Below are 13,535 nucleotides of genomic sequence, written 5' to 3'. Positions count from 1 at the left end.
TAAAGTGCGATCTCTGCGGTCCTGAGTGACAGCAGACTAGCTCAGTCGATAAAGCATTCGGTCTAGAGGCAGGAAGACCTGAGTGCAAATCCAGCCGCAGACGTTTATTAGCTCTGTGACTGGGCAAACCCCTTCACTTCGGCCTGCCTCAGTTTCATCAGTTGTTAAGTGGGGATAATAATTTACATCGCTTCCTGTGTGCCAGGCGCTCTGTGGAAGCTTTGGAGATATCTCAAAAGCGCCACGGAACCTTTACACATCTCATCTCAGTTGTTCTTCACAACGATTCTAAGAAGTAGGTGCTGTTATGATCCCCGTTTTGTTGTGAGAATTAAATGATATGGTTCCTATCTGTAAAGCGCATTGGCAGATACTACTAAATAAATGCCCACTTCCTTCCTTTTAGGGCTTCTTCCAGCTCTGTCCGGACACAGAATCCTTTCGAAGACTACAAATCCCAGCAAACAACAAAAACTTCCTTTCTGGGCGGAGTCACGAAAGGGGGTGGGAGCCGGACAGGAGGGAGGAGCCTGCTGCTTGCTGGGAGTCGTAGTCCCCGCGGCTTGAAGGAGTCCACGTGGTCGGCCCGGCCGCAGCTGGGGTTTGCCGGCTGCCTCACACTCTCACCCCACCGGCTCTGTGAGGCTCGGGTGTCGCCGCGAGGGGCAGCGAGCTCTGAGGTCTAGAGCTGTCGAGGCGGGGGAGGAGGAAGAGAAGCAGGAGGAGGAGGAGGAGAAGGGAACCTGAGGGTTTGCGACGTTTTTTTGCGACAGCTGCGGCCGCGTTCAGTGATTTCCCCCTCCCCTCAGGTCTCGCTCGTCCTCTCTCTCCCTCTGTGTGTGTTTGTGTGTATGCGTGTGTGTGTGCGCGTGTGTGTGAGTGTGTCTGTGTGTGTGGAGATACCGGCTGTTGTGCTGGTGCTGTGCCTCTCTGGGGGAGTGTGCTTGCGTGTGTGAGTGGGTGAGTGTGTGTGTGAGTGGGTGAGAGAGGGAGTGAGTGTGTGAGGGAGAGGAGGAAGAAGGCGAGGAAGAAGAGAGTGGCTGCAGCTGCAGCCGCCGCCGCCCCAACCAACCCGGAGACGCGGACCGAGAGCGGCTCCGGCTCCGGGCCCCGGCCCCGGCCCCGGCCCCTTCGCTCCCCTTCCCGGGTGAGAGCGTCCCCGGCTCCGTCTCTCGCCCCGTCTCTCTCCTCTCCGCTGGATGTCCCCGGCTTCGGCGTGGGGCCTCCTCCTCCTTTTCCTGCATCAGCCGGGGTGGTGCCGCCGCCGGCGGGCGTGAAGCGGGCGGGATCCCGGGGGCCGCGGCTGCCTCTGCTCCCCCCCCGGACCCCGGCCCCGACCCCGACCCTGACCCTGACCCCGGCCCCGGAGCCTCGGCCCCCCGCCCGCCCGCCCGGAGGCTGTGACAATGGACTATGACTTCAAAGTGAAGCTCAGCAGCGAGCGGGAGCGGGTAGAGGACCTGTTTGAATACGAGGGCTGCAAAGTTGGCCGAGGCACTTACGGTCACGTCTACAAAGCCAAGAGGAAAGATGGGTGAGTGGGCCGTGCGTGTGCCCTGGTGCGTGCCCGTCCGGGTGCGCTCCCGCAGGCCGGGGGGAGGGACGGGCAGGGGTGGGGGTGGGGGGGGCAGCGACCCCCCGCTGGCCTGTCCAGTGTCCCCTTCTCTCACTCTTCTCATCCTTCCTCGTTCCCATTAGCCGGCTCTGTGAGAAAATAGCCAGTGAGCGAGGAATAGCCAGGAATACCAGGTGCTGCCTGTGTGAATTTCCACTGGGAGTGGGGGGTGGGGGAGCAAATTAGGGACCGGGGACGCTACTCTTAGGGTGCTTTGCTTTTCGAAAAAAGGGTTTCAGCCCGAGAGCTTCTAGTCTAAGGACGGCGAAATGGATTTTATAAGTTGCATTACGCTGGTGGTTACCATTCTGGGGACTTTACCATCCCCCTCCGAGTGACATCCATCAGTCTGGAGAGTGGTGCAGTTTAGGGGCAGCTGGGATCCTTTCTCTCTGATCCTCTCGCCTCCCCTTTAAGCAGTTTGTAATGGTTTTTAAATAAGGACTTCATTTTTTTGGAAGGAAGGGGGCAAGTAAATGTTGATAGCGTGAGTTGATTACTGTGATCCTCTCCTATGTGTATGTGGCACTTGCCATTTAGATTTCATTAGCCCATAGAGAAGCGGTGAGTTTTTACGTAGAACAATGGGGGTTTGGTGCAGGGTGGGTGGTGGGGAAAAGACTAGTGACAGACAGGGACTGTCTTGTATGCTTAGCTGGAAGTGAACTTTAAATAGTCCATTTACTTGAGAGAAAAAAAAAATCTTTTTCTCTTCATAACTTAATTAAATCTATGACTGGTAATCCTCTGAATATAGCTCCTCAAAATGACAAGTGAAATACTCTCCTTACCCTTTGTCAGTAGATAGAATATTTTATAACATTGACAAAAGAGAAAACAATTGTCAGTTGGGAAGAAAAATATATTTGATAAGTTTCTTGTTTTCTTTTACATAAATATGCTCCTAGCCTGCATTCCACTTAGAATTGTTGGGAAGAGACTGTTCAAGTCCTGTTACATAATCTTTGGAATTTATTAAAAAATCAACATAGGAATACTTGCATATTCCCATCGTTTTGGCTATTTACTACTTAACATTAAAATTAAGCCAACTTTTTTTTTTTTTAATTGGAAAGCAGGATGTGATGGATCAATCAGGAATGTCAGCACAGAAATATGAAGCATTTGACAAAGCTCCTCTTTGAGTATTTTAACAATTCAAAACAATTTGAGTATTCTGGATATTGAAGAGAAAATTCCTAATTCAACATTTTTCTTACCTTTATTGAGATTTCTTTCAAAAAAAGGTGAAACAGAAAGCCCCTGAGAAAAAGTGCCTTAGTTACTTTTTTAGATATATGCTTTAGCAGCTTTTTGTAACAGTAAAGCTTTTTATGCATCTGCAATCAATCTGGAGGAATTTAAAAATTTGATGCTATTTATTGAGTTTATTTAATATTTTCTCCTCCATTCCCCTTCACCCTTTAAAAAAAAGAATGGTCAGTCCAATGACATTTGAGGAATCAGTTTATGGAAATGTTGCTTGCTCTATTGTCTAATTAGATTTTTCACTAAAGAGTATATTCATTTTACAAATCATGCTTGATTTATTTTCAAAGACATTTTTCCAAAAGCTTCTCTCCAGAAATTCATAAAATTTTGAACTCCAGGAAATTAAAAAATAAGGTTGTTTTGATCAAATTGTGGTTCATTTTATAAAATTTTAGTGAGTATAAATTAACTGGAAACCAGTTACATTTTCAAACATTGCCAATGTATACTCATATAAATATGCAAAGCTCATATAAATATGCAAATTTGTGGCTGTAATTATGATTACACATTTTATTAAATCAAATGTATTACTCTCTTTGAAGAAGATGCTTTTCGACTTGTTTTTCTCATTATCATGTTTTAATTTAAGTTGTTTTAAAAATAATACAAACATTGTCATAATTTTAAAAGTTTTAAAAGAATGCTTTGTTTTTTATTTTAAATTATTGTAACAAAAGAAATTTGTATTTTCTAAAGGAAATCTTTATTTGAAATTGTTTGAGTTTCCTTTTGTGTATATGATGAGCATTTAAAAATGTATTGAATTTCAGGTTTTAGCCTATTTCAATTTTCCAGAAGTCTTTTTTTCCTTTTTGGCTTCTTCTGGCAAAGTATAGTACTGTGTTTCTGAAATTATCTTTTTATTTTATATTTGTTTAAAGTAATGTATATAATTCCCTTTGATCTTGGAGATGCAGATTCTATAGTTGTGAAATTTTCTAATAAAATAAAGATGATTAAGTAATTTTTATTTTTTATATTGATTAACATTTGCATATTTTACAACTTTCATCCTGATCCTGGAATTCAGCAAATGATAGGAGTAAATTTGAGAAAGTGCATTTTGTTGTGAAATTTTATCATTATTGTGTACAATAAAATGAAACTAATTTTGTTTAGTTATTTTAACACCTGTTAATGTAATTAGAATTAAATCTAGTAACTATATCAGATTATTCTTATGACCAAGTAAATTTCAAAAAATTGTGTACCTATCTTCTCTAAAGCAAATCTTCAAGGATTTCTTTCAGTGATCACACTTTTTTGGAATGAAATATATTCTAAATTTGTGTCACCATTCTATCATGTGACCAAGTTGTTTAAATTAAACATAATCTGTTAAGTTTGGATTTTGGGGACTAATATAATAGTGAAGCAAATAAAAAATTCTTTAATGTGTTAATATATATTTTAGAGTAAAGAACTACTTATTGAGTTAGTTTTAGGTAATCTCCAAAAGAGTTCAAGTGTTTGTGTTACACAAGTGCACAGTAAACCTTGAAATTAATGACCATTGTCAATATAAATAAGATAGAAAGTGTTCTTTCTGTCTGGGTACCAACTCTGGGAGTGGCTTCTTCTGAAGTCAATTGCATGTACTTTGTATAAAGTTTAGGCAACTAAATCGATTTTGTTTGAAAAACGTGGGAATATGTGCAGTAGACATTCACAGTTTGTGGGGTTTAAAAGGCTGAACTAAATCCTTAAAAGGCTGAACTAAATCCTTTAAAGGATTTAAAATGTAATTTATGATTCATCTCCCAACATATTTCTTTTAGTAGATTGCCTTATCTCTATGAGTTTCCTGAGAAAGTAACTATCACATAATTCAAAGTTTTTTTTTTTTTTTTAGTTGAGCATATGTTAAAAAAAATTCCTTCATGGTATTTTTGAAGATTAGTAGAGCTACTTATAATTTAATATAATAGCATTAATGTGAATATTCAGAGTTAAATTGTTCTTGGAAGATTTAATATTCTTTCTGCTTGATGGAAAATATGTGTGCATGTGTATATATATATATGTGTGTGTGTGTATGTGTACATAAACATGTATATTGCCTAAAACAATTATCTGCTTTTTCTTAGCCATGTACTTGGATTTAGTAAACTGGTATATATATTCTTATGTGTTCTTCAACTCTTCTTGAAATTCTTATGATTAGAACCATTATGTTAATTACTTATTTCTTTAAAATCAAAAACCATTTTGGTGAAGGTAAATTAGTTTAAGACAGAAAATTATAAATTCTAGTGGAAAAAGAAAACTTAAGATTTTTTAAAAAGTATAAAATTTAGTGCATACAAAGTAAAACTTTTTTGCAAGGTGACATAAAATTCAACAGCTGTTAAATTTGGGATTTTATGAGGAATCCTGTAGTTAGCCTTGCATAACTATCTTCTATTTTATGTCCATGATAACTTTAGTTTCATATTGGGGCATTGGCTATTATTGCTAACTTCCAGGAAGAAGTGGATACCTGTTTACTAATTATTAGCAATCTGGTAAATAGCATTTCTGAAATCTGGAATTGATATTTCTTTGCACTGGTGGCTGGGGAAAAAAAAAACAACATGCTTGGTGCTGCCATTGAGTTTTTTAGAGGCTGCCCTGGGATCCTTTAAATTTAGGACTTGGTAACTAAATGCTTTTTGTTGTTACTTAGTGATTCATTTGCTTGACTCTTGCTTCATGAGCCAATCAAATGGAAGTATAACAGCACCTAGAAATATCCTTTTAAAAAAGTCTGCATTTCTCAACCCCATTGTTAAGCAGTCTGATTTTTACATTGGACCCTTAAGTCCCCTTGCCCCATTAATTTAATGTAGGGTCATAGGTCACAGATCTTAAGAATTTTTTGAGGATAGTGACTATCTTTTGTTTCTTTTTGTTTTCCTAACATTTATCAGTTTCTGGCACATAGCAGGCAATGTTTACTGATTGAATGATTGATAGATCTAGAGTTGGAAGGGACCTCAAGGGGCTGACCATTTGGAGTAACCTCATTTTACATACTTGGTTCAGAGAAGTGAAACAAACTATCCAAGTGTTAACATAGGATTTGAACTCACAGCTTAAGACTCCAGGGTCATTGCATTTTCCATTGCACTGTTACTCATTCCTTTCTAGATTGCAAGATATCTCTTTTCCTATTCAGTGCAACTAGAGGAAATCAAAACTTTAATAGACTGGCTCTATTACATATTTATGTTTTTCAATCTCAACTGTGCTCTAACTGCTGCATTGTAATGTTTTTACTCTTCTTGATTTACTGTCACATTTGCCACAGTGTGTCTATTCCATATCATCTTTTCTTAAGCCTTCTATGCTGTCATAGCCCCTCCCTTTCATCAGATGACGTTTTGTTTTCCTGAAAAAATCGAGGCCATTTGTTCTGAGCTTCCTCTCCTCTTTTGCTCTAGTTTTGGGGAATTTTTTGGTAATGTTTCTGTGGTCTTTTCTCTTCCTGTCTTCTCAGGGAGTTTGTCTCTTAGATTATCCCTCCCCCTAATTTTCAACTTTTCCATATATGTTGGATTTAAAAAAAAAAATTGTTATGTTAATAAATGTAACCATGGCTCACCAAGGCTTTGATAGTAGCATATAGTCTCTTAGAGGATGTACCATTCTGAAAGAGCTTTGGATAGGAACTTGTTGACAAACTTTATATCTTTTAAGGATTGGCTATAAAGTGGTGAGTTACCTGGCACACAATTCAGAGAGGAAGTACAGAAGGGTTGTGATTTATATTAGTGGAGGAAGCACCATAACTGATTAAATTATAGGTCCTTGAAGTATAGATGTAAACTTATAATTCATAAGAGCTGGAGGGAACCTTAAAAATTATTTTAATCATCTTGTAGAGCTGGAGCTGGAGATTTTACATATTATTGTTAGCCCCTCTCATTTTATAAATGAGGGAAAGTGGCTTGTTTAGGATTATGTAGAGAAGACAAGTGACAGAATCAGACTTATTCCCATTCAAATTCTCTTTCCATTCTACTTCTTGTTGATCATCAATAGATGATTTCTGTTTAAAGTTTTGTCTTATGACCAATACATTCCTTAATTATTTGATTCATTCCAAATAGTTCCATAACTATTTGTAGTGAATCTTTATTTTATCTTGATATCCTCTTCAGATTTTGTCCTGTATCTTTTTCCTTTTCCATCTAATAGAAAAAGCTATTATCTTCAATTCAAATTTGGTCTCAGATACTTAGCTTTGTGATTCTGGGTAAGTCACTTAATCTTTCCCTCCACCCCCAATTTGCCTCAGTTCTCCTCATCTGTTAAATGAGCTGGAGAAGGAAATGACAAATCACTCCAGCATCTTTGCCAAGAAATCTCCAAATGGGGTCATAAAAAAATGGACTCGAATGAAAAATAACTGAACAACAAAATCTTCATTCATTTGACATTTGTATCCTATACATGCTACTTTTCCACTCAGTTCTGGTTTCTGACTTTCCCACTTGATTAAAACAACTCTCATTAAGATTACCAACAATCCTAATTGCTAAATATAGTGGCCTTTTCTCTTTCAGTTCTTGTGTTTTTGTTTTATTTTTGTTTTTTTATTTCTCCACAGTGTTTGGATCCTGTTGAGCATTTCCTCTTTTTAGATAGGCTCTTTTTCCTGGATTTTCCTAACACTGCTTTCTCCTGATTCTGTTCTTTCCAATCTGACCCACATTTTTCCAGAATTCATTTTTGTATTTTTATGCTTGTCCTGATCTCCATGCCCTAAACTCTTGCTCTCTTTCTCCTCCCATTCTGCTCTCTCTCTCTCTCTCTCTTTTTTCATTTTTTTTCTCCTATCTCTCTGTGATCTTAATTAGGTTTCATTTTATTTATTAATTATCACTAAGCTGATGGCCTCCAGACCTATATATTCATCCCTAAACTTTTGAACTTTTAACCCCATTCCTTCAAGTATCTCCATTTAACTGGTATATAGGCATCTCAAATTAAACAAAATCTCAAATTAAATTAGCCCAATATCTTTCCCCTTAAACTCACTCTTCTTTTTTTTTTAATTATAACTTTTTATTGACAGAACATATGCCTGCATAATTTTTTACAACATTATCGCTTGTATTCACTTTTGTTCCAACTTTTCCCTTCCCTCCCTTTGATTAATTGGAACTGAATTAAATCTTCTCTTTGCCCAAGATATCCATTTCCATTAGAATATATCCTCATACAGTATTGTTGTTGAAGTGTATGGTGATCTCCTGGTTCTGCTCAATTTCACTCAGCATCAGTTCATGTAAGTCTCTCCAAGCCTCTCTGTATTCATCCTGCTGGACATATCTTACAGAACAATAACATTCCATAACATTCATATACCATAATTTACCCAACCATTCTCCAGTTGATGGGCATCCATTCATTTTCCAGTTTCTAGCCACTACAAAAAGGGCTGCCACAAACATTTTGGCACATATAGGTCCCTTTCCCTTCTTTAGTATTTCTTTGGGATATAAGCCCAGCAGTAGCATTGCTGGATCAAAGGGTATGCACAGTTTGATAACTTTTTGGGCATAATTCCAGATTGCTCTCCAGAATGGTTGGATTCATTCACAACTCCACCAACAATGTATCAATGTCCCAGTTTTCCCTGCAATCCCCTCCAACGTTCCTCATTATTTTTTCCTGTTATCTCAGCCAATCTGACAGGTGTATAGTGTTATCTCAGCGTTGTCTTAATTTGCATTTCTCTGATCAGTAGTGATTTGGAACACTCTTTCATATGACTGTAAATAGTTTCATTTCATAATCTGATAATTGTCTGTTCATATCCTTTGATCATTTATCAATTGGCTCACTCTTCTTTTTAACTTTATTTCTGTTAAGTGAACTTCTATGCTTCTAATTGCCCAGGTTGTCATGACATTTAGGGTCATCAAGTCATTCTTGATATTCTGCTTTTTCACCCTTAGTATCTAATCAGTTGCTAAGTCTTATTCTATCTCTACAATATATTTGGGATCTCTCCCTTTCTCTCCATTCACGCTGAGATCACCTACACCTTTACCATCTCTTGAACTATTACAAAAGTGTTTCAGTCTTCTCTTCAACCATATGGCTTCCAAATGATCACTTCTAATATCTCGTCATGCCTACTCCCTAATTTAAGAAACTTCAATGCTCTCTGTTAATTTCTATATTATTTGTTATTAAAACTCTTTACTTCTTATCTTTCCAGGCATATTTTACCTTATTTCCTCTCTAGCCAGATGGACATACTTTCTATTCCCATTACATGAAATTCCATTCTCTGCTTTTGTACAGCCTGCTCCCTTCCTGGAGTGCTCTCCTTCCTTACCTTTGTTTCTTGGAATTTTTTAGCTCCTTTGAAGGCTAAATTCAAGTGGCACCTCCTTGAAGAGGCCTTTCTTCCCACATTATTAGCACTTACTCCTATATTACATTTTATTATTAGACAGCTGTATTAATAAACTGGACCTCATCCATTGTTGGTTATTCTGGATTATGAGGGGGAATTGAAGTAGTGCTGTAAAAATTGATTGGAGGAATTGGGAATGTTTAACCTAGAGAAGAATCAGTAATAGATGGAAATTACTATTTCAAGTATATGAAATATCATATAGTAGAAATGTGATTATATTTATTCTGCTTTGCTTTAGGGGGCAGAACTAGGTATAATAGATGGAAGCTTCAGGGAAGCTTGAAGAAAATAGGAAGAAAAACTTTAACTGGAGCTTCCAAAAAAAAAAAAAAATTGCAACAGGCTGGGTCAGAAGGTAATGAATACATCTAGAGAAATATAGAAGTTAAAATTGCCCACAGGTAGGGAATGTTTTAGAATAAATTCATGCTAGATTTCTGAGAGTGAGATTCTATACTTCCAAGATTTCCTCAACACATTATACCTTTTTACAGTTGAGAATATCTACCTTCCCTAGCTATTAATTATGTTAAGATATTTCTTGTGCAACTGTGCTATTTTGTTTTGTGGCCATTACTTTATTTACTTATTTATTTATTTGCTTATTTATTTATTTATTTATTGAAGCAGAGGAGAATGGCAAACTAAATTACAGTAAATTACCTTTTAGATATATGGGTCATGTATTTTTTTTCCCCCCAGAGCAATTTTTGCTACCTGGTAGATAGTGGTTTTTATATATATTATTGCAGACTAGCTTCTCACAAAGTTGGTCTTTTTAAAAATTTATTTTACTGATACCTTTTGTTTTATCAATGTGTTCCAATATATTTCTCACTCCTCTACCAAGAGGGTTAAACATCACCATAAAGAAGAAGGAGTGCAATGGGTGGTACAGTGGGCATAGAGAATGGAAGTCCTAGATTCAAATCAGGCCTCAAACAAGTATTAGTTGTGTCATCTTGAACAAATTAATTATCCTTTATTTGTCTCAGTTTCCTCAACTGTGAAATGGGTATAATAAAGAACCTATTACCTAATATTGTTGTGAGAATAAAATAAAATATTTGTAAAGCTTTCAGAACAGTGCCTAGCACAAATAGGTATTAATATTAACTATTATAATTAGAACTAATGAGAGTAATAAAAGCAAACAGCTTAGCAAAACAAACCAATACATCAGGCATATACAACAGTATATGTTGTGTTCTGTGCTGTTTTGGTAAACAGTGATTGATAGGAGGTACATTCTGGTCTTTTAGAGGACAAACTACCCAAAATTCATTTTTATTTTGTTTCCATTCACTTTGTCATAATCATGATATATATTTATATTCACAATATAAATATATGTCATGATTATGACAAAGTGAATTTTCTTTACTTTGTGTCAGTCTTCCCATGCCTCTTTGTATGTTTCATTTTTGTGATTTCTTACTGTGGTATTTTATTCAATAAGTTTCAAACTCATTTGAATAAACTCTAAAAGTTTAGTTCATGCAAGGTATTCTGCATTTCTTGATTCCTGCCTCTTATCCTCAGGAGTTTGTCTCTTAATTTTCTGTCAAAGCCCTTTTTTGTTTACATTCAATTAAGGTCTCTCTGAAGTTTAATAGTTTTCTATCACAGGGTCATAGCCTCCTACTTATAAGCATCCTATTTAAGAATAGTAATTTAGATACAAGGCAGTTCTTTTTGATATTCCCAGAATAGAAGAAGGGTGAATTGAGACTATACTGGGATGGGGAAGAGAAATCTTTTCTTCCATGGAATTTGAGTAAATGTGGTAGGACATCATTTTAGATAGTAGGGCTGTCTTTTGTTGCCCCAAATTCCTACTTGGGAATTGAGGTGATTTTCCTCTTAAAAATTTTCTGCTTAGAAATAATAAAAATTTCTGCACTATTGGAGTTCTTGAACTGAGTTAAATAAGAGACTGAAGGCTGAGAACTGGATCACTGTTTATTAACATTGTTTCTATAGAATAATTACAAACAAACTTTTATAATTTGTAAGATTGGGGATTGTACCTGCATTAAAGCACTTTTGATTACTTGTTTTCTTTTCTTTTCTTTTCTTTTTTTTTTCTTCCCTTTCTATATTTCCTTCCTCCCTCCTCCCTTTTTAAGATTTAGTCTTATTGTCCAGCCCTTTGGAATTTTTGACTTTACTTTGGCTATATTTTATATTACTTCCGTGTGTCTAATTTGTTTCCACTGAGACATCTGTTAAGGCACTGATGAGATTTTTGTCTTTGTATTCTTAAAACTTAACCTGGTTCCTAGCACTTGGTAATTAATAAATGCTTGTTGGTTGATTCTCTGATTTCTCCCCCTCCTCCTTTTTGTTGATGTTAAGATATTGAAATTCTAATTTTTCCCTTTCCCAATTCCTACCCTTTTTAGAGAAGTTTGTCACCTGTTGTTTTGAATTTATGCCATGTCAGTTTTGGGAATATCTTTTTGCCAAGATTTTTTTACTGTTTGAAGTTGATTTATCTGATTGCCCTGTTCTTGGGTCCTCTATGCATCAGGCCTTTTTTTGCTTTATTTTGTTTTATCTGTCAAATTTATTCATTCCTTTGACAGATTATTATACCTTTTTCTTTGAGCTGTATTTTAGGCTATACTTTATTTGGAGAATACCTTTCCCTTTAACTTTGATGAACTGGATCATTTTAATAGACTAATTTTACTAATTTTTCAAAGCTTTCTCTATCTCTTTGGGAAAGAATTTTAGAGAAGCCTGCCTCCCTTTCTCCCCAGTAAAAAATATTTTCATTTCCTTTTCAATGATTACCTTATAAAACTACTTTTTGTGAGTTGAGAGTTATCATAATATAGTGAAAAGAGTATGAATTTTGATCCTGCACATCTGAGTTTAATTCCCATGGTTGTTACTTACTCGCTTTGTGACCTTAGGCTTCTCACTTAACCTCTGGGCCTTAGTTTCTTCATTAAAATCTAGGAAAGTGCTCTAAGATAATAAAAAAAAGGTTAAATACTTTGTTACTTCCTAGAGGAGAAATATTTGATATGCTGCCTTGATGCCAGGGAGTTGAATTACTTACGACTCTTAATTTTTTTTTTTTTTTAGTGCCTAGAACACTGATTTAAATTGAGATCTATCTATCTATCTATCTATCTATCTATCTATCTATCTATCTATATCCATGCATAAACACATATGTGTACTATATATATATTTTATAATTGTTAAACTACAATTTTCTTTTTGCATAAATAAGTGTCTGAGATCACATTTGAAGTCTTCCGAGTCCAGGATTGGGCACTTTATCCACTATGTCACCTAGTTGCCCATGCAAAAACAATACTGATAACAATAAAAAGAATAATCCCAACATCAAAATGATTTCTGAATCAAATTTGACCCAAAATGACATTTAATTTGATTCAAGTTCTTTCTTAATATTGGATATAAAAGCAACAATTGATTACAATATGAAGTTCACTTTCCTGTGTGGGATTATAAAACAATCTGTAATTATTCATCTTCTATTCATTTAAAGCTTTTAAACTCAGAATCTAAGGCTAATGACTCTGAGTCTGAATTCTAACAAGGGAACAATCTAAGGTAAGAATTCCTGCTTAGGGTTTTAAATAAATTTATCCTTCTCTGAAGTCATTGTTTATGGAATTAAAAAGAGTTGGATTTTGTTGTTGCTCTTGTTGTAAATTGTTTTTTATATTACTATTCAAAATTAGGATATTATATAATGTTTATGAAGTTATGTATTAAAATGTTTTTAAGGAAACCAAATAGTGCATGTAAAATTTTGATCCCTTAGAATAGATAGTAAAACTAAACCACCTTCTATACATTTTTTTTTTCATTAATTCTCTTGACATTCTTGATTTTTTTTTTTTTTTTTTTTAGGTTACTTTAGTTGTTTTTCTTGCTCTATAAAATAATTTTTTGATAGTTTGATTGATATAGTTGTATTTTAGGTAAAATTGCCATTATTATATTGACACTGCCAATGAAGTTATATTTCTCCAGTTATTTAAATCAGACTTTATTTTGTGTGGTAAATGTTGTGTAATTGTGTTCTGTAGTTCCTGGGTTTGTTTTGGCAAGTAGATTCCAAGTATTTTATATTGTCTGCAATTATTTTAAGAGGAATTTCTCTTCTCTTTCTATCTCTTGCTACTGGATTTTGTTGAATATATGCAGAAGTACTGATGATAGTTTATTTTATGATGGTTTATT

At 35.9% G+C, this 13,535-nt stretch overlaps 1 protein-coding gene across 4 annotated transcripts in view; it reads left to right on the top strand.

Annotated features, from left to right (window-relative positions):
- The first annotated feature begins 1,329 nt into the window (after positions 1-1,329).
- Positions 1,330-13,535, top strand: part of CDK8 (cyclin dependent kinase 8) — a 123,501-nt gene continuing 111,295 nt past the window's right edge. For 3 of the 4 annotated variants that reach the window (XM_074303614.1, XM_074303613.1, XM_074303612.1), the window contains exon 1: positions 1,330-1,534. In XM_074303614.1, the coding sequence (XP_074159715.1) occupies positions 1,407-1,534 (128 nt within the window). In that variant the 5' untranslated portion in view covers positions 1,330-1,406. The remainder of the gene's footprint in view (positions 1,535-13,535) is intronic. The other variant, XM_074303611.1, reaches the window with a different exon arrangement.

Source organism: Sminthopsis crassicaudata, chromosome 3 (assembly GCF_048593235.1).
Source record: "Sminthopsis crassicaudata isolate SCR6 chromosome 3, ASM4859323v1, whole genome shotgun sequence".
In the NCBI taxonomy this organism is placed as follows: domain Eukaryota; kingdom Metazoa; phylum Chordata; class Mammalia; order Dasyuromorphia; family Dasyuridae; genus Sminthopsis; species Sminthopsis crassicaudata.
The sequence above is the reverse complement of the archived record's forward strand: the minus strand, read 5'-3'. Positions and strand labels throughout refer to the sequence as shown.